Here is a 22,733-nt window from a genome sequence, read left to right on the forward strand (position 1 = left end):
ATATCCATATTAAAATTCAGATATCCCACAAGTTAAAATATAAATGGTGCAGTTGCTGACAGGATATTTAGTAAGATAATTTTAAGTAATTAAGAATAACTTAGTGTAGTATTAACACATATAACTGAGAAAAATAAATAATAATTCAAGTGTAATCAGTGACAGTTTTGAATCTTCATTACAAAATGAGAAAAAAAAATGTAAATATTGAATGTAAATAAATATTGAAGCATTTAAATGCTTCAATATTTATTTACATTATAAATGAAGCATTTTTTGAAGCTGCAGAAATATTTAAGAAAATTCATAAATAGGCTGAAGAACAGATACTTTTAATTTTAAAGTCTAAACTGCGAGGGTAAAGCTAAGCATTTTGCTCAGAATTCCAGAAGGTTGAGAATAGCTGTACTCTATGCAACCATTAAAAGTATCTAGAATGAGGAATTTTCCAAAAGACAGGAAGTTGGCCCAAATTTGGGAAATTCTCAATGCATGTAGATGCCAAATGAATCTGTTTCTGAATTTTATGATCGGTTAACTAAACTGTTATATAATTATAATATTGATTATTGTGATAGTGAGTCTTTCAATAGAACTCTTTTTCATCAATTTGGAAATAGACTCAAGGCTGAATTAAAAAGGACAGTTTACAAACGAGGAATTACTGAAGTTACCTAAAAGGGAATAATTACGGATTCAGAATTTGTGTTGAAACACAGCTAAATCTGATTATGCAATTGAATGAATCAAGCTCTTCCATGCCATGTAAGAAGAATCCACGTAAATCCAGAGTATTTTCTTATACTACTTCTAATATCATGAACTCTCAAATGCAAAAATTTGATAAGCAATTTGAGAAGTTAAAACATGAATTAGAAAAGACAATGAAATTTTTGAAGCCAGTTTCAGATCAATTACAGTTAAATTATGCAAAGGGAAATGTGAATTGGGTTGATGAGTAAAGAATGTCACACGAGAAGCAAATAGGTGGATGTAAAGCTATCAAAAAATGTTTAGACATGGGGAGCTAGGTCACATATCTAGATGTGGTTCTGTGGGCTCCTAAATCTGCAAGGGCCAAAGCAGCCCATATATTCTGTCTTTAAATATTGTGTAAAATATGCTTAAAAGAGTAGTGAAGAATTCTAAATCTTCACAGTCTCAGCCTTGTTGTAAGAATTTAACAACTCTGGATCTAGCATATTCAGAACCTTTAAATTTGGTAGATGCTTAAATATCAGAGCTATCTTGTAAGGTCATTTTTGACACTGGAGCCCACACTTCAGTGATTACTTGGCAGTTTTTCACAATTTCATGATCTCCAATGAGATTTTCTGTTATATGGAAAATTTCAATGGTGATGTGCTTTCCTGATTTTTCTGTTACTGTTGTGCATGAGTTGCTTGTTTCCCAAACATTTCCTAGTAATTTATTTCATGTTGTTTTAGGTGAAGAATTTTTGGCTCTTCATGGTTACTGTTGTAATTATCATCTGGAGCTATTTCTTTGCATGGGGTTGACTTTCTTAAGCCATCTTATAAATTACTTGCTGAACCTTCTCAGAGCATGTTTCCTCTAGACAAAAAAGTTCATGGAGTTTGTCTGTTGACTGAAAATACTAAGGATACAGAGCAAAATAAATTCTGAGGATGATAAGCATATTGTATCTAAATGCTTAAAGCATTGAGAAAGAAATTCTTGGTATTGAAGGTATACTTGGACTATCTTTATAAATGTTATAGAACATTCTGTGATTGTTAATTCAGAGAAGCCTGTTTTCATAAAGCAGTAGCAGACATCTCTCAAGTACTCTGAAAGGCTAACCATGCTTCAGCAATATTTGGAGGCTAATATTATTCAGTATTCTCAGTCATTATGGAACTTTCCATTTCTTCTACTAGAGAAACCTAATGGAGATCTTACATTTGTTCTTAACTTAAGAACAGTGAACAAAGTGACTGGATCTGTTAATTTTCCAATTTGTATCATTGAAGAACTTTTGGCAACTCTAATGGTGCAAAAGTCTTTTCAAAGTCAGAACTTAATAATGGCTACAATCAGATACATTTGAGAAAGGAAGTATTTTGCATTTTCTACACCCTGGTCCAAGTATGAACTGACCATATTAGCTCAAGGTGCAAAGATCTTGGCACATTCATTTCACACACTAAGGAATTTGGTGTTATCTGATTTTTTAGGAACCAGTATTTTGGTATTTCAGATTTATTTCTGTTTTCTCCAGATATTAAGTCACATGCAAGACTACTGAAGACAGTAATCAAGAAGATTCATGAGGTAGAATTGAAATTGAAGACCTCAAAATGTGAATTATTTCTTGAGAAAGTGAATTATCTTGAGCATGTTCTAGATAAGGAAGGTATGAGACCTGATAATGAAAATATCAAGGCAATTCTTTCTTTAAGTAATCCTAGAAATGTTAGGCAAATTAGAAGATTATCAGGAATGGTAAATTATTATAGGAGATTTATCTAAACTGTTCAGCCTACCTTAGTCCTCTTACTGTTCTTACGAAGAAGGAGTAAAGTTTCTTGGGGAAAAGCACAACAAAAGGTTAGTTGATGATCTTATGCCTATTTTGACAAACCCATCTGTTTTGATTCACACAAAGTTAGGATCTGTTTTATATTTCAAGTGATTCACAGAATTGTATAGCAACAGAAGTGAAGAAATTTGAAGAGGATGAGTTGAAGCCTATAGCATTCATCAATAGGAAACTTGGTAGCTCAGAGAGGAAATATTAAATCATAAAGAAAGAGGCATTAGCTCTAATTTATCCTCTTACGAAGCTCAAGTATTTGTTATATGATCAGCAGGCAGAACTAAAATCAGACCATGAGCTTCTGCCATTCTTAAATAATATTAAAAATAAAAAACAGAGAATTGTCAGATGGGATTTGGAAATTCAAGAATATAACTTGAAGGTGTTTTATATACCTAGCACACAAAGCGTAGTTTCTGACCATCTTTCTAGAGCATACATGTGATGTGAGGAAGCACATTGTCACCAATGTACATCCTATCCGGTTTAATATGATGCCACTAGAATCATTCAAGAAATGAATAAAAAGGAAGAAAATCCAAAAGTGAAATAAATAAATCTACATGTAAGAAAGATAAACTGGTACAAAATCAGTTTGGAAGAGAAAGAGTGTTAAAAGTAGGTGACCTAGTATTACTTTAAGACAGAAATAATTAGAGAAGTAAAGTTAAAGTAGGAATAGGAGAAACTGGACAAAACATAGTTTTGAAAAGGAAGTCTCCAGGAACATAAAAGATTGTAGATGTTAAGTATTCCAAAATGGCTTATTATAGCACATGTTGACAAGATAAAGAAGTATTATTATGATAAGAGCACTGTATTAAAAGGAAATAGTTTAAGAAAGTTCCTTATGGATGAACAGTTGTATAAAAAAATAAAAATAAAATTGCTCTTAAGTCTAAATAGAATGGTCATCAAGGAGCTATTACCGATGGGCATTCTTACAAATGCAGTTAGGTTTAGTAATTATTTTCCAAGGCCATCTTCCAATCATAAGGGAACTGGTGACAGCTTCTGATCTCCAAGAAACTCAGGTGACCAAATCTGTGCACAACAGTCCAATTGGCTGAATCATCCTTATGAAGGAGGATAACCTCCTCCTTATCTTTAAATGTTAGCATGTTTATCAATATTCAAACAATCATTTGAACTATTTTACCTAATTTTGCAATATACCCTCAGAACTCTAAATCGCTGTTCATTATTACCTCAAAGTCTTTAGCCTTAATGTGATACACAGTATACAACCTCTTCAACATGAAGTGCATAACCTTACATTTTACAATATTAAACTGACAATTATCCTTAGCCCACAATGCCAATTTATTCAAACAATCCTATAGGATATCTACATCACCTTTATCAATTATTGTCCTCCCCAGTCTTGCATCATTAGCAAAAAAATTGAATATCCCTCCCTTTAAATCTTTCCTTATATCACTGATATACAAATTAAAGAGCAGTGGTCCTAAGATAAAACCTTGCGGTACTCAAAGTCATCATCCTTATTCTCCTAGATTCCACATTTCACCAAATACTAATTTCTAGTGTCTTGTCTGTCACCCCCCCCCCCCCCACACACACACAAAAAAAATCTATTACAGTGGCTTCATATTCAATCTCACTTGTTCCAACTTTTATGATAGATTTGCAAAGTCCATAACACTAAACTAGCAGTACAAGCTTTCAAACTAATTTTAACTTATGGATCTGAGAGTTGGATAAGGAATAAAAGAGCTGATCAAAGACAAAAGACCACAAATATGACAAGTTCACAGATAATGTAGCAGAATAAACAGACTGCATTCATGATAAAATCATATGAAAAATGAAGACATCAGAATGTTAGCATTCAAAGATATGATGTGAGCAGAGCTATCATGTTTAGAAGAGTACTCTACATACCACTCTTTAGAGAGAATGGAAGATGAATAGCTAATAAAGCAAGTATTTGATGCAAGGATGGCAGGAAAAAGACTCAGTAGAAAATCAGATATGGATAGACGGATGCAGTAAGAGGTGTCTTAAAAGACTAAAATTTAACTTTGAAAATATTATATCAGTCTTGGAAAATAACAGACTAATTTGGAAGAAAGCTGACAGAAAATTATTAATAACCCTCTTTAACCCATCTCCCTTAGGATGGGTAGAGTATCATGATTAGGAATCATGGTGATTTAATCAACTGGTACATATCTCCTCTGCTGCATCCCCTAAGGGCAAATATTTATGGCTACAGATCTGTGCATTAATGGGGGGGGGGGGGGGCTAGTTTGCCTGATCCAGGAGATAAAACATACAATTTTCTGCGAGGAAAAAAACTCTACTTCTGTATGCGACTGGCTAACACCAGTTAATTGAAAAGACCTGATAAAGGTTCCTCATATTACAGATGGGATTCAAACCTGGGTCTTTCCAACTAAAAGGCTCATCTATACTAACTGAGTTACGAATGTAGTAATAATCTAAACTGATTTATTTGTCATACCAAAGTCTTCTGTACATCCTTCACAGGTGGAATTATAATTATAAAGACTTCAATATGTTCTGATAGCCAATGAAAAATCTTACAAGTGAAGTAGAGTATAGACATCCCAAGATAGCAGTGATGTCCCACAAAAGGAAAACACCGACTACTTGACAAGAGATCTAACTTTCTTTATCATCCTATAAACACTTTCTTTCATGATAAGGGATGTTTCAGCAAGAAAGCTGCCAACTATTTAAACATAGAAAAACCTCAAAACCATGTGTTTGTATGTCAATATATTTTCAGCTCTTAATGAGTCTTTATGATATCGTTATTAAAAATGACTATATGCATGCCAACCAACAACTCACAGATTAAAAAAAAAAAAAAAAAAAGCTAGCTACTTACAGATTCTGCATCTTCAATCTGCTGGAGTATTTCTTTTCGCTTAAGTTCATCAGTACGATCTTTTTCAAATTCTCTTTGACACTTTGTTAATAATAATTTACGAAAGTTAACTTGTTTTCCATCTGTTTCTCCAGATAAAGGAACCTTTAACTATAGTGTTCAAAAAAATAAAATTAATTAACATAAGGGTTTTTCCCCTCTCTTCTAAAATTAGCATTTCCAAACACTCACAGGATTTTAAAACTATATTAACACATCCTCAAAAAAAGTTTAAATAATAAAAGTAATTCATCACTTCAATAATGGAATAGCCTCACATTAACAAAGCATGAAAGATTTTCAGATATTAACCAAGTTTCAAGTGTTTTATAGCTGATTTTCTTACTCTTATGATCATCATAATGCACAGGAAAAAAAGTCAACAGTTTAATATCAGATTTGTTTTGTTTGCAGGTATAACAACCTGATGCAATAAAAAAAAATACACATACAGTGAAACATATCAATATTACTTAAGAAAGTATTTGTAATGCATCCATAATTAATGCTGCAATCTAAAATTTTGGTGTTCAGATTTTTGTAGCGATTGGCAATATTCAATGCAATCTTTTCTGGAAAAAAGAAACTACGAGACCAGAAATATAAAATCTTTTTTATGGCTTTTTATTTCCCAAAGGGAGCAGGTAGTACTCCTTAGTCCAAACTGTTTTGGAAATCAGTTGACAGCTGATTTCTACCTTTATCATTGCAAAAAAAAAAGATTAGTGTCATCTCATGTCGCCAAGCCAACACGAATATAGCAAACGACATTCATAATCTCATGTTCTTAACCCTAGGTGCTATATTACTATGTGACTATTGCATGAGTACTAGAATCATTATTTGTAAGTGTAGAAATTAAAAAACCAATTTCTTGCAGAATGGGGAATGCTGCATTAAAACCGACTAACTCTGAAATGGGTGAAGGAAAAAAAAAAGTCCAAGTTGGATAACTAAAATACCAGACTACTCTAGAGGACTAGATCTGTGCCTGTAGAATCTTTCTTCTGATGATTTAATGTCACAAACTCACCATGAGGTTACATAAGCAACTAAAATTTGCAATTTAATTTAATTACTGATATTAAATCTAAATATTTACAAGCCAGCATTTCAGAACATAGCTCATAGAGCACTTCTGAGTATCTAGTGCTAATATCTTGGATGCGAATCCAAGAAACATCAGGATCAAATTCCTGAAATATGATAAGTCTGGCCTTAACTCCTATGCCATTAACACTAGATATAAAAGTCTTTGGAATTAAATCAAGATTTTTCAGTGAAATCAATTCAAATTTGATTGATTGTTACTTCAGATTTGTGAAACAAAACATCACCATCTGAATTTCATGTTCTGATTGGAAACTTACTGCCTATTGGGGAAGTAATCATCATCAACTATTCATAACTTTAAAAAAAATAAAAATAATGTTATATATAATAATGATTTTATTATTGAATTGATAATAAAAAAAAAAGTTTTTCCCTTATAATCTAACAATATGTTCTCCTGTTTACCCAGTTCTGACCAGGACTAGTAAACATGTAATATGATTATTTTGGATACTGTCTCCGAATTTCTCCTCTCCCTAATGTCCATGTAATGAAGAAAGAATAAACGCTATTAAATTCCATTTATCTTTACATATAACTTTTATTAACTAAATCATATGTAAATACAATCAAAGTGCTTCAATAGGATCACAATCTCATTGGGTGTGGCCGGAAAATTTGCCGTAAAAATTTAAATTAACAATCTGGTGACCTTACCAACCAACTAGTTAGAGGAAGGTAATTTCTTTAAAATTAAGTTTTCTAAGTATTAAGTATTAGCATTCTACTTCTTTTTGCTTTCATCATCATCATGAACCATGGGCTCACTGCCCATTGGTGTCCAATGCCTCCTTTACTATCTTCTTCCACCTTTCTTTATCCAGTGCACAGTGTTGCAGTTTCTGTAAACCCATTCCACACCAGTCCTTTATGTCATCTATCCATTCTCTATGGTCTACCTCTTCTGTTTACACCATCCATAATACCAAGCATAAATGTTTTTATCTTCTGATCCTCACTCATTCTACAGATGTGTTCAAATAATTACAGCTTCCATTTTATAATCTTCTGCATTAGCTTCTCTGTAGCTGTATCTTCCAACAGACCTCTTCATTTGTGATTTTCTGTACCCATCCTATTCTTAGAATCTTCCTGTAACAAGTTCTTTCAAATGCCAAAATTCTTTTTCTTGATTCCTTATTTATTACCTACGTTTCAGATCCATACAGTACACTGCTAAAGATGCGTGTCTCCAGCACTTTTAGTTTTGTTTGCAGGATGATCACTTTACTTTTCCAGAAGTTATCCATGGCCTCCAGATTTGTTCTTCCCTTTGCAATCCTGATCTTTATTTCTTTTCTACAGTCAAAATCACATTTTACTTCCCAAATATGTGGATTGTTCTACATTTTCTATATCAATTCCATCCACGTGTATCTTTTGTTTCATGTTCTTCTGACCAAATACCATTGTCTTCGTTTTTACCAAGTTCATGGCAAGTCCAAATCTCTTCCCTTCCTCATTTAACAGTTTCAGTGGTTTTTGCAGTTTGCTTTTATCTTCTTCAATAATAACAATCTCATCTGCAAATCTCAGACTGTTGATTATCATCCCATGCAATGATATTCCTTTTGCATTTTCCTTCATTTTATCCATTGCTCTTTCTAAATGTGCGATGAAAATGCTTGGTGGTATTGGGTCCCCCTGTCTAGTACCTCTGCTTGTTCTAAACCATTTTCTCAAATCATCACCTATTCTAACTGCTGCAACTGCATTCTAATAAACATCTTTTAATATAGCAATTAGTTTTCTATCAATTCTATAGGATTCTAGCGCTGCTAATGTCACTTTCTGGTCGATACTCTCAAATGCCTTCTGAAAATCAACAAAGCAATATTTTTGTTTTTTTTCTCCTAGCTTTCTCTGCTATTAACCACATTGTCAAAATCTGTTGAATTGTAGTTCTGTCTTTCCTAAATCCTGCTTGCTCGTCTGCAAGATATGCTTCCAATTGTGTTCTCAATCTTTCTTCAACATCATCACCTTACTAAGATTACTTGTCAAGGCAACTGCTCTATAATTTTTTACATTTAGCTCATTTTCTTTCTTGTATAATGTCACTAATATCGATTTCACCCACTCCTCTGGCATTTTCCCTTCTTTCCATACCATATTACATAGTTGGTGCATTTCTGTAACCATACTTTCGCCACCATATTTAATCATTTCTTCAGTGATGTTATCATTACCAGGACTCTTGTTGTGTTTTAGCTGTCCTATTGCTTTTTCTACCTCTCCTCTTAAAATGTCCATATCATACTCATTACATGGTGGTGATATCTGCTTCAATTCTTCAGTCAGTTTCCCAATACTATCTAAATCTAGTTTTTCTTCATTTAACTCACTATAGTATCTTGTCCACCACTGTACAATTTTATCTTTACTCATCAATACTCTGCCTTTTTCATCTTTAATTGTGGTCTGTTTTGGTTGCCACCTTCTATTAATGGTTCTAATCATTTTGTACACCTCCCTAGTTTTATGCTCTCCATAGTGCTGTTGTATATTATCGCATTGGGCTTCTAATCATTTCATCTTATTCATTCTGACTGCTTATTTCACCTTATTACATTTTCTTCTATATTGCTCCTCTATTTGTTCTGATGTATCCTTTCTTATCTTCAACATTCTTTTCTACTGTACTAACTTCAGTGTTTCTTGCCTAATCCATTTCTTCTTGATCTTTTCTTTTGGTACCGTTCTTTAACTGCATCTTCTAATGCCTTCATTACTCCTTTCACTCTTTGATTTGAATATTTTTCTTTTCCAATCTTTTAAGTTTATCCTCTAACACTGTTCTGTACCTTCTTCCTATTTCTGCTTCACTTTTTCTTTCTATATCTCTTCGTTTCTGATGATGGGGTTTATATTTTCATTTTAATTTCAACTTGATGTTTGCAATCACTAAACTATGATCCAAGTCTATATCAGCTCCTTGAAAAGTTCGACAATGCTGTACTGATGTTATACATCTTCTTTTAATCATATCAATCATGTTCTTGGTTTTCACATCATTTGATCACCATATCCATTTTCTACACCCCTTTTGCTGTAATCTTGTGTTACAGATCGTCATCTCGTGATCCACAGCAAATTCTAACATATTTTTCACCTCGTCAATATTTCTTTCTCCGAAATCATATTTTCCCAACCATCATCTATTCCAACTTTGGCATTCCAATCTCCTTCAAAAATCAGTACATCTTGCTTTAGTATTGTTTCTATTGTCTCTGTCAGATCTTTGTAAAATAAGTCAATATCCTCATCTGTGCTCTCAGATGAGGGTGCATATATCTGGACTATTGATATATGTAAAGATTTTTGTCACAAAGACTTGCGAATTCTCTTTAAAACTGTGTACTTTGGCGAGGAGGCGCTGCAGTCGTGACAGAAGCAGACGACGCTTAGGACTTGATTAGCAAAGTTTCCGCTGTGTGTGGTATCCATTTTTTTTAAATGTCCCCGAAGTGAAAGAATAAGTACAACATTAGTGTTTGAAGGCAAATTATAATGTTTTTGTAGTTTCAAGAATCTTGTAAAGCAAGTTTGTGTCAAGTTTTTCAGAAATAAATAACATCACTAGAGTTACATCAGTGAAATGCGTATGAATGTGTTCTAAAAGTAAACGTATAAGCGAGCATTCATTCTGCGTAATGATCAAGACTTTCACCAGCTTTACCACTCATCACAAGTCCGAATTTTACTGGCGCAGTCGACAGGATCTACAAGGTGAGAGCAATTCGTTATGTAAATGCATGCTCCCATGTTTTAGAGTTCTATTTTGATTATTTGGGCGAAAGTCTGTTTTAATACAAAACAAAAAAAAATAGTGTTCGGAGTTTGTTCCATCATGGAACAGTAGTAGTTTTGATTTCTCGCCAGAGAAAGAATACATCAGTATTCAAATTTTGTTCCATCCTGGAACAGTAGTACAGCAGTTTGGATAAATGGAAAACACGCCAGTGTTCAAGCTATATTTTCGTCCCAGATAGTTCAGAATAGTTGTTTTTTTTTTTTTTTTCATTTTAAATTTATTTTGTTCTGCAGTTACCGATTTGTCCTGTTTTGCATGTTAGTTCCATCTTGGAACAGTCAGAACTTGTGATTTCACGCCAGAGAAAGAACACGACAGTGTTATCATAGTTAATTTTTGCATACTGTTTTGATAGTTCTGTTTCGAGATTTCAGTTATTATATAGTAGCGGTGTAAAATCGGAACTATTTTTTTGTTTTTGTTTTGTTTTTATATATCCACACATATATATATATATATATATATATATATATATATATTTGTGTATTTGAAAGTGTAGTAAATTGTGTAGTTGAAGTTTTTATCTGATAATATTGTAAGATTTATCTATGTTTACAAATGATATCTTGAATTTAATTATGAGTCCCATAATCGCCAAATGTATACATCTCTTTTTGGGCTTTTAAAAAAAAAAAAAAAAAAAAAAAAGTGCAATTGATTCTTTTTTTTAGGGTGATTTTTTTTTTTATCAGTAAAGAGAGTTATTGTTTAGCACCATGGCTTATTTAACCAAAGGTAGAAAGGAAGATTTACGTAAATTGGCTGAAGAATTGGGAGAGAAGCCAACTGTTGAAATGAAAGTGATAGATCTTAAAATGATTATTACGGGAAGTAAATTTTATGAAGAAGAATTTGTTAAAGGGATGTTAGAGACGATTATTAGTACCAGACTCGAGGAAGAACTGATGAAGAAAGAAGAATTAGAAGCTCAACAGCGGAAGGAAGAACTAGAAGCCCAATGCCGGAAAGATGAATTGGGGGCCCAACAGAAAAGAGAACAAATGGAGTTCGAGTTGAAGAACGTGTTCAACCAACCTCAACTCCAGTATCCAGTGACAATAAACCATATTGTCTTGAACTAATTAAGCTAATGCCTAGGTTTAGATTACAAGAGGATGACATTGTGATATACCTATCCCTGTTTGAAAGACAAGCTAAGAGAACAAAAATAGATGTTAAAGACTGGATATCATGTCTCTTGACTTTGTTACCATTTGAGATTGTCCAATTAATTGGTAGAGAGTCAGAAGAAAATTGCGAAGATTATGAATATATTAAAACAATTCTACTAAAGAGATTTAGACTGAATCCTGAAAGTTTCAGAAAAAAGTTTGTGATGCACCAAAAGGTTGCTGAAAAATCTTGGAGGGATTTCTGTTATGAAATAACTAATTATTTCGAAGGGTGGATTGGTGGCCTTGATATCAAGGATTTTGAAGGGTTAAAAGATCTAGTTATTACGGATCAACTGAAGAAGAAAGTACCACATGAAGTGAGAGAACATCTCTTAGACGACTGGGCAAAATTCGTTTCTCCAACCAAGTTAGCTGACAGATTGGACGAATACGATAGTGTTCGTAGTACATCAAGGAAGCGCATCGGAACTATTCCGAAGGACAAGGTTACTGAAAAGTTTAGACCTTATACTCCACCTGCTGAGCGAACATTCAAGAATAAGTTATTATCTCCCTCTCAAAGTCCACCGAGATGGTACCAGCCGTGGCGAAATGATGATTCATACAAGCCTCACTACAAACCAACTTGTTTTACTTGTAGAAGGGAAGGTCATATTGCCAAGTTTTGTATGAAAAATAGTCAATCAAAAGGTACTCCTACTACAGCATACAGTAACCTAGTTCAAACGTCTACCACTAGGGATGACGATAAATCAGGTGTGTTGACTGCCAAAATTTCCCTTCCAGTATCCAAATCAGTGGACATTGATCGAAAGGTAGATGATTTGAAGGTCATCAAAATCAAATGTGGAAGTAGGGTTTTAAATGGAATAATAGATACGGGAGCACAAATATCGGTAGTGCGCGAAGATTTAGTGGCAGATACGCCCCATGATGGAGAAAGTAAGATAGAAATATCTTCTGCTTTCGGAGAAAATGAAATAACACCCTTAAGGATTTTTGAAATGAAAATTGATGATAATTTACACGGTAATGTTCCAGTCACATGTGCTGTCTCAAGAAAATTGGTTACTGATCTGCTACTGAGCTCCTCTGCCTATGAAATGCTGGTCGAAAGCGTCGAGCTACATGAGAGTAGTCATCATTGGGAGACACCGGTTCTGAAATCAAAAGATTTAAGTGATAAACGGTCAGAAGATGATGAAGATGAAGACATGCCTTCGAAAATAACCAGTACAGCATTGGCAGTAAGTACGATAGAGTCCCCACCAGGTGAAGAAAATGAGTGTATACCAGAAAAAACAAAATTCGAATTCGGCAAACTTCAAAAGGATGATGAGACGCTTCGAAGGTGTTTTGAATGGGCAAAAAGACAGAAAAATTCCTATGCGTTTGACAATGGGGTTCTGCTTCATAATGAACATATTTGTGGCGAGAATATTAGACAAGTAGTGCTACCGCGTGTGAAACGAGAGAATGTCTTAAAGATGGCACATGAAATCCCTCTTGCTGGCCATCTTGGCGAAAAGAAAACCCATCAGCGAATCAAGTACTCATTCTTTTGGCCTACCATTAAACAAGACGTGAAAAAATATTGCGAAAGCTGCAAGGAATGTCAAATGAGAAGGACTGCTACATATAGAGATAGAATCCCCATACGACCTATCGTCAGACCAGAAGCTCCGTTTGAGGTATGGAGCGTGGATTGTATCGGACCGTTAGAACCCCCATCGGGAAGAGGACATCGATTCATAATATGTGCTGTTGATTTATGCACTAGATGGGCCGAAGCCATACCTGTCAAGGAAATAAGTGCTAAAACTACATGTAACGTTCTAATGAGGATTTTTACTCAGACTGGATTTCCTAAAATGGTCTGTACCGACCAAGGTACGAATTTCACATCTAAACTCACTCAAGCTTTTGAAGATCTGCTAGGCATAGCTCCACGTTTTTCCACTCCAGGACATCCTGAGAGTATGGGCACTGTTGAACGTTGGAACAGAACTTTAAAAGAGATGATGAATAAGAATATACAGGAACATGGAAGAAACTGGGATTTACATCTTCCCTATCTTCTATTCGCATACCGAGAAGTACCACATAGCACTACTGGGTTATCACCTTTCCAGTTGGTATATGGAAGATTACCTCCAGGCCCCTTATCTTTGTTAAAAGAAATTTGGACTGGTGGACGAGTCATCCCAACAGCTGCCTCTCGCTCGGTTGAAAATTATTTACAAGAGCTTCTTGAAAATCTAAGAAAAGCTCATGAAATTGCATTCGAGAATGCCAAAGGGTCTCAAGAACAATACTCCTCCAGATATAATCTTCGTTCCAAAGAAAAATCAAGAGGTAATCCAAACAAAGGATAGTTCAGACGGACCTGGAGATCCTGCCCCAAGAGATGCTAAAGTACAGACTTTGTTGTACAATTACCCAGTCGGTAAAAGGGAAAGATCATTGCAGTGTAATAATCGAGCATGGACAGTATTTAAGAACTTTAAGTGATTATTTAGCAGTGGCTAATATCCATAAGATAAATTGTCTGGAATGATTATAGATGATTGTGACTAGTTTAATGTGCGCGACTAACATAGTAGGTAGAATGTTGATTAGAAATGTATAATGTGCATATTGTGCGTGTTTAATCTCTAACTTAAAAGAAGGATTTTATTGTTCATGCATTAGAGTATTAATCAGTTTGATACAGTTTGAATTAGCATGTCAATGAACTAATTAAATGTGAGATTGGTCTAAGTGTATATGTCTTTAGATTCCAATAAATATGTTTTTTCTTTTATACCTGAGTTTTGCCTATGATACGAATCAAAACTACCACTCATTAATCTGAACCTTAGCGGGGGATTGAAAGAAAAATATAATATGTTGTCATAGAGGTTACGACTGCAACCTAGAATTTACTTAGCCACAGTCAAGCGTTTAATTTATGAGTTTAAGCACTAGATTTATTCACCTATGTGCACCAAACACCTGGAAAAGTCTCCCTGAATAAGAGTCTCCTTTATTCTAAGATACTGACTGGCGCAGCATTAAAAAACAAATTTGTCAATATCTGAAAAGGAGATGGCCCCAGAAAGAAATTAAAGGATTCCTTCTTAATTAAGGAATAATAGATAAGGTAAACACGTGAGTAAAATAGGAGTCAGCTAGAGATATAGAATTTGCTTTCCTTATAGAATGAACAAGTAACAAGTGATACAGATATTAGAGTCAGAGAAATTTTGTAAGAGTCTTGTAGTTATTGTAGAGAGGTAAATTCATAAGGAAAGTAAATTATTATAGGAAAAGTGACGACATAATAATGGTGCAGCCGGTAGGATGTGATTAGGGCCCCTAAATTTAAGGTTAAATAATCCATAATCAGTGTAAGTTGGTTTTGACCTCACATCAGGCAGTTAGGCAATTTTGGGACAGCGGAAATTTGATAATAGGCTTTGTGTTAGAGTGTAAGCTAAGGTGCAAGTATGTCTCTCCCGACAAGCTCTGAATTAGATGATTCGGAATTTTTCCGAACAATTAACTCTCAGCAAGTATTCCCACAGTTCTCAGGGGAAGAGACCGATGATGTGATCATATTTTTTGACTTTATAGAAGAACTGAGAAAAATTGGCAGATGGTCTAACTTCCAACTTCTTGTGCTGCTACGCAGTAAGTTGGTAGGGAAGGCCAAAACCTATTTTCACTCATCGCCAATCCTGAAAAAAACCCGTGATTACTGTGAGTTTAAAGAGACCCTAATCTCACAATTCTCCAGAGTAAAGAATGTAGGGCTAAACCTCAGGAAACTCCAGAAGATGGTACAAGGAGAAAGTATCAGATTTCTACAACAGATTACTGACTCTCTTGAATACCTGTAACATCTCGAGTGAAGACAAACGACACTTAGACTGGGCAGTCTTCCAACATTTCAGGATAGGTTTGAGGCAAGAGTTAAGAGAAACAGCATTTGGAAAGGGCATAACAAATTTAGCAGTGTTATAAGGCTTTAACAGAAAGAGAACTACTGCTAGGAGACATCAGTCCCGCAGCAGGGTATGTAAATGTAATTAAGGAAGAGAAAGGTAATAGTAATGACCCAGGTTCTGTGAAAAAATGTAAAGAAAAGGGTGAGCAACAGAAAACACAAAAGCGGAGCGAGGAATGTAGAGCTGAATCATTTTGTCAGGTAACAACTAGCATTCCTGATCAAAACGAGATCCATTCCATAATTAAACAGGAAGTCGAAAGACTACAACAGCCTGTTATGGAACGCTTCGATGCGGTACTAAATCAACTGGAGACAGGCTCTACGAAAAACTCAGAGGATTCTTACTCCCAAGATGAGAGAACCACTGAGTTAATACATAGAGAAGTTGAACGAATGCAGAGACCAATATTAGACAAACTGGATACAGTGATGCAAAGGTTAGCAGAGTTATCTTTTAGTAACACTACAGGATCTCCTTTGTCTTTGGACGGAGATAATGAGAGAAGTAACTAGAGAAAACCTCCAAGGTGCTACAATTGCTTTAGCAGAAGAGAAAACCCCAGAAATGAATCAAAGTCACACTTTTGCACCAAACAAATCTGGAAAGGGGAAGGAAGAAATCAGGGACAATTACTTGGAATTTTGGTTGAGGGAAGGATATGCGAAAAAGAATTCAGGGTGTTAGTTGACACAGGTTTCCAAGCTTCCATCATAACTGAAAATTTCTTCAGGGAACTAGAACCACTTGTGAAAAAAGGAGTCACTCACCTTAAAAGACCAGTTAAACTATTAGGAATATCCCCCCCCCCCCAAAAAAAATCATTCAAGCGTCAAAGTCGGTACGATTGAAGGTCAAACTACCCGAATACATGTGTGTTTGGTTCTGCCTAGAATCTCTCTCCCACACTGGAAGTTAATTGTAGGAAATGATTTTCTAATAAAGTACAAATTTTCGTGTAACTACTCGAGGAGGGAAGTAAGTTTTCTCAGAAGAAGAAAATTTACTGGGACTAATCAGTGGTCACAGACTCGGAGAATGAGAAACATCCAAATTAACAAGTCCCAGTCTGAAAGTAAGGTAGAATTGTCAGAGAGAAATATAGCCATGTGGCCCACCGTCAACCTGAATCAGATGAGATCGCCTCATCGAAGGAAAAGGAATGCCCTAATGTGGACAACGCTAAAGATCTTAAGATGTCCATAAATAAATTTGAATTGGGTCCCAAGCGAAACAGAAGGGTTTTCCACAGAGGAAAACCCTTCTGAAGGAAGTATAAAAAGTTTCTCTGAAGAAGCAGAAAAAAAAACTCTTTTATTTGAAGGGGGAACTTTTGTTAGATCCTGAATGAGAAAATTTTGAGAAGAAATTATTCATACAAGATTTAACATGCAAACAAAAAAACTAACAACTAAAGGAGATACCTGCACTTCAGCAGAAAATAGAGAAAACTTGTTTACTGTATGTGAAAGTATATATTCCTTTGTATGTAAATTACTAAGATCTTATTGTTATTTAACCAGACAGCAAAGTGAGAATTTGACCATAATATAGTATTTGTATAAGGAAAATATTTAGCTCATATCCATTGTATTGTAAGTCTCCAGTCCAAAGGTCGCATGCTAGCCACCCAGATCGGCATAATGCCGGGGGCAATAAGTTACGCGGAAGGTGACGCAGGCACGCTTTCCAAGAACAGCACCCTAACAGCAAAGGATCAAATTGGGGGCATAAAATAAAGAGTGTCGTGCAGAAAAGATACAGTGAATATAAGGAGATGCGTGACTTATATATTTCTCTCTCTCTCTTGTTCCTGGTAACTGCTTGGTGATTTTGACTGGTGGCTCGTAAGAGACGTGCGCAGGTGTTGCAATGTAGACGGGCCTTTTTCTGAAGCTGCCTAAGAAATTCCACGCGGAGCCGTTTATGAATTATCGGCCTTGCAGAATCGTGCCAATTGCTGGATGTCCCATCAGAAAGAGTGGAGAAAGCCTAAGACGCGGCAGCAAAATACGTTCGTGTCCGGTAGCAGAATTCAAGGATAGCGTGAGCTCATCACCAGACGCAGAGGGAATAAGCAGAAGGTAACCAGACCATGTGGAAGAGACATATTGTCCGGAACAGAATCGGTAATGCAGAATATTTCATTGTATGTTTCAGAATTGTTAGAGGAAGAAAAAACGTGTGTAAGCATAAAGTATGGACAATTAATAGAGGACTTTAGTAAGAATTCCTTTTTTGAAAATAACTAGTAACCTTTAGCAGAGATTGTCTGGAGGAGTTATATTATTGAATGAGATTGAACCTGAAAATGAAACGGGCATTACTGAGAGCTTTTAATTGAAAACCTTAAGAATGTGTATATGTGTAACTTAAGAATAACTTGAGGAAAGAGATTACAGGTTATGCAATGTGATATAGAATTTTGAACTAACTTATCGTGAACTGATTTTATTTAGCATGTACTGATTTCTTTAGCATTGAATAAATGTTGCCTTTTAACTATAATGTCTTTTAACTAATCAAATATTATGTAAAATATTTGATTTCCCAATAAACATGTTTTATTAGATATGCCTGACTGTAAGGATTATAATACAAATTTCCACTTATAAAAATAGAACCTTAGCGGGAAGAATTTAGAAGTTATATAACGATAGATTACAGGTCATGACTGCAAAGTACCAGAAATCTATATAATCGCAACAAAGAGTAAAATAATGTGCCTTAAGATGTAGATGATTATTTCCCTGAGCAAGAATCTTTTCTGTTATTGGATACTGGCTGGCACAGCATAATACAAATTTTGCCAGTATCCGAAAAGGAAATAACCCTAGATAAAAATAAGATAGGCTAAACAATAGAATAGATAATAGCAGATATTGAGATAATAAAGAAAGAAAATAGTAGAAAGTAACAACATAACACCTGTTAACATCATTATGTTATTTATATATGAAATTCTTGGTCTGCCTCGTCGCCTCTTTCCTTCTTAGGTCCCCCTCTATTTCTGTAATCAGCCCACATGCCTCAATGGTGTCCAATTAGGCTTTTTCTTCTCTTATTGATGTGGTTCATTAGTGACTGCTCTTCATGAAACTATATTTATAACTTCATTACTTTTTCTTTCTGTCCAACTAATTTATCATGTTCCTCCAGCACTAAATTTCAAATGGCTCCAAATTTTTGATGTCTTGTTTTGTTAGTGACCAGGTCTCACAACCATATAATGCATGCTCCATATGTATGTTTTCCATAGCCATTTTTTGAGCTGGGTGCTAAGTCCTTTACTGGTAAAAATATTTCTTCTGTTGCAGAATGCTTTTTTTGCCCAAGATTATTCGTGCTTTAATATCTGATTGGTTTCTTCCATCTTCTGTAATAAGACTTCCAAGATATTTAAAAGAGGATACCTGTTGTAGTAGGTTATTATTTATTTCCAGGTTTATTTTCATTGGATTTGCTTTACTTGTAATTAATAATTACAAGTAATTATTAATTTTTAGGCTGTACTGTGTGAAGATTTCTTCCATCTGTGTTAGGGTGGCTTTCAGTTTGTTTTCGTTATCAGCTATAACTACTATATCATCTGCAAACCGTAGCCAGTTAATATCAATTCCATTTATCTTAATTCCTGTTTCTATTAGTTCTTTCAGTTTATTTATTGCATCTTCAATGTACAGATTAAACAATATGGGTGAAAGAGAGCACTCTAGTCTTACACCTCTACGTATTCTTGCTATTGGGTTTTTGTTTTATTGCTGGCTGTTTCTATTAGGGTTTCTTGGTGCTTGTCTATCTATCTTTCTCTTCTATCTCTCCAATTACCTTTATTGTTTTTAGGAGGTGAAGCATTTAGTTCCAGTCAATACTATCAAAGGCTTTCTCCAAGTCAAACTATCAGAGTATTTTGATTCTTCTCAAATCTTCTTTCAATAACTGTTCTTAGAGCTAGGATTGCTTCTCTTGTTCCCTGCTGTTTCCTGAATCCAAACTGGTTATTGGCAATATACTCTTCAGCCTTCTTTATTAGTCTTTTTTGTATATTTTTAGTAGTATTTTTGAAGCATGTGATATTAAGGTTGTTATTCAATGATTTTCACACTTGTTTGCATTATTTACTTTAGGAATGGGTATGATAGAGTATTGTGTAAATCTTTGGAAATGATCCCAGTTTCATATATATCCTTTATGATCTTGAAAAGGTGTGACTTAGTTATGTTTCCTGAATATTTTATTAATTCTGAGGGGATGTTATCAACACCTGGTGCCTTGTTGGCCAACAATTCATTTAGTCATCAAATTCCTGCCATGTACCCTCAAGGGGTATACAGGATATGATAGTACTACATGAAAAAAATTACATCATTACTAACTTCCTATCTACAATTTTCCTCCAAATCAGTCTGTTACTTGTCAAAACTCCAACATTATCTGATCTTCTATTTCTATTGTCCAAGGCACTTTGTACCGTATCAATCCACCTATATCTTGGTTTTCCTCTGGGTTGTTTTGTTGCAATTCATTTAGTGCCCATTCAAATTCATTTTTTAATATAGTTGGACCAATTTCTTCCACATCAAATCTTGTTTCATCTTCTATAGCCTTAGCTATAGAAGATGAAACAAGAATTTGAACGAGTACGAAGCCGACATATCAACAAGTTTGATAAATTAACAAAGAACTCGGCGTCGAAACTACAAACCAACACTGTTGTTAACCTATCGTCAGCTACCTTAAAGCCAGAAGCAATCCACGCTCTGTCACGTGGTCACAACTTCGCCATTGCTCCTAGGAATTTACCGGCCGAGGAATTAATGATTCAAATTGAACGCGGGATTCGCCAACTTCCAACCCACATCGCCAACGACATTAGATTGGATGTAGCCTGTGTTCTCAATAAAGCAAAACCTCCAAAATCCAACATATCCATTAGTGAATACAAGGCACTACAAGAATTGAAGAGAAACAAAAAAATAGTGATCACCAAAGCAGATAAGGGGAACACCACTGTGGTACTCAATCTTAAAGACTACACATGTAAGCTCAAGGCTTTATTATTAGATCGCTCCACTTACCTCCCCATTGATTACAATCACACCAGCTCACAAATTAGAAAACTCCATAGGCTCCTTAAGAAGGTCACTTCTTGGCCTGTGGAGATTACCAACAGACTAAAACCCTATAACTCTAGACCCCCCCCCCCTCGCATATATGGGCTCCCAAAAATACACAAAGAAAATGTGCCATTACGTCCCATAGTGGATGGCATTGATTCCCCCACTTACAAACTAGCCAAGCATTTAGCCAAAGCGCTCTCACACTATACTGGCAATACACCATCACACATAAAAAACTCAGCCCACTTCAAAGCCAGTATAGAAAACCTTACACTCCAACACAATGACATAATGGTCAGTTTTGATGTCTCCTCCCTATTCACGAATGTCCCTCTCAAAGAAACCTTAGAGCTAATCCAAGCTAAATTTCCTCCCGATATCTCAGCCCTATTTCAGTTTACAATGAACTCAGGCTATTTCGTTTGGCAGGAAAAATTCTACAAACAGATAGAGGGGACAGCCATGGGTTCACCACTTTCCCCACCCTTGGCCAACTTTTTCATGGAGATGTTTGAAGAGAAAGCCTTAAACTCAGCCCCACAACAACCTACCATATGGCTTCGCTATGTTGATGATGTTTTCACTATTTGGCCACATGGCCCGGATTCACTCCTCTCCTTCCTAACACACTTGAACAACCAACACCCTAGAATCAAATTCACCCTGGAAAAAGAGGAAAACAATAACCTCCCCTTCCTAGACACACTAGTCACCCGCCAGCCTGATGGAACCTTGGTTTTCTCAGTTTATAGAAAACCCACCCATACAGGCAGATACATTCACCAACAATCCCCCCCCCCCCCCTCACAACAATATGGAGTTATTAAAACATTATTCAACAGGGCAAAAATAATCTGTTCTAATGATCAAGCCCTAACCACTGAACTAAGTGGTTAGGGCGAAAAATTAGCATTTCTGAATCGTATGATATCAAATATCTCAAATACAATTCAAATTGATTTCAAGTTATATATATATATATATTTTAAAGAATAAATATTCAATGACTTAAACTGAGATAAAATATGAAGTTTTAATGAAAATGATACAACTAGTTTCAGCCTTCTTCAGGTATCCACTAAAGGTAAAACACAGTAATAAAAATTGAAGTTACAAAAAACTGAGAATTACAGGCAAAAAATGCAATACATAATTGACACAAAAATGTATTTTTCAAGTTGTTCTATCTAATGCAGTATTGTTTGTTGCATGCGAGCTTGCAAGTTCTCGTGAACGCCAGTATTGAACAACTGCAGCATGGCTATCAGGGATGTCGTAACTCAAATTGCTGTTCAAATGTTCAGGATTAAGGAGGATTTCCCTGGACACCACGATTTTCCTTTCAAACTCATCACTGCAGCGAAAAATGTTCTTGGATTTATCCCAGCAAACTGAGTGACTCTGTAGATCGTTATGAGGATTGTTTGAGAAAAGAATATGACTGAATAGGGTAGATGCATGTGATCTTTTATAGGAGATGTCTCTCTTATGCTCCTCAATACGGAGTTCAACAGATTTGTTAGCCTGTCCAAAATAAGGAATATTACAATCGCACCACAACTTGTAAACACCTGGATATTTCAGGTTGTGATGAATAGGCTTCGGTTGGCTTATAGGAGAACAGACTTTGGGGAGTGTAGTGAAAAACGTCCTGATGTTGTATTTTTAAAGGACTTGAGCCAATTTATTGGAGACATATTTGAAAAATGGAATTCTGACAAGTATGTCGATCCAAAATACGACAGAATTTTTCATGCAATATCAGTTGATATTGGGAATTTTTCATGTGCATACTTCCAAATGACTTCATTGTTTATTGATTTTAAATGTAAACTATTCTGAATGTTTATTATCTCAAGTTCTACTTCAGCTTGGTTTATATCAAACCGCCCACCAATTTTATTTGAAATTTCTGTGATGTTGTTTTCTTGAAATGGATTATTGATAAAAGATACAATCATTTCAGTTTTATTAAAATCTTTAAATCTTGAATTTATTTCTTCCTCGACTAATTCTATTTGATGAATAAATTCTTTTTAAATCATAGCAAAGCATTTCTTGATTTTGTTCAAAAATTTTTAATA

At 35.0% G+C, this 22,733-nt stretch overlaps 1 protein-coding gene across 5 annotated transcripts in view; it reads right to left on the reverse strand.

Moving 5' to 3' along the window:
- The window catches only part of LOC150107782 (eukaryotic translation initiation factor 4 gamma 3-like), a 949,069-nt gene that overhangs the window by 284,757 nt on the left and 641,579 nt on the right, over positions 1 to 22,733 (reverse strand). For all 5 annotated transcript variants that reach the window (XM_090392049.1, XM_090392050.1, XM_090392046.1 and 2 more), the window contains exon 16: positions 5,439 to 5,588. In XM_090392049.1, coding sequence (XP_090248175.1) covers positions 5,439 to 5,588 — 150 coding nt within the window. The remainder of the gene's footprint in view (positions 1 to 5,438; positions 5,589 to 22,733) is intronic.

The sequence above is a fragment of the Typopeltis vanoorti genome, chromosome 4 (assembly GCF_054136105.1).
Source record: "Typopeltis vanoorti isolate ZY-2024b chromosome 4, IOZ_Tvanoo_1.0, whole genome shotgun sequence".
NCBI classification, from domain to species: Eukaryota; Metazoa; Arthropoda; class Arachnida; order Uropygi; family Thelyphonidae; genus Typopeltis; species Typopeltis vanoorti.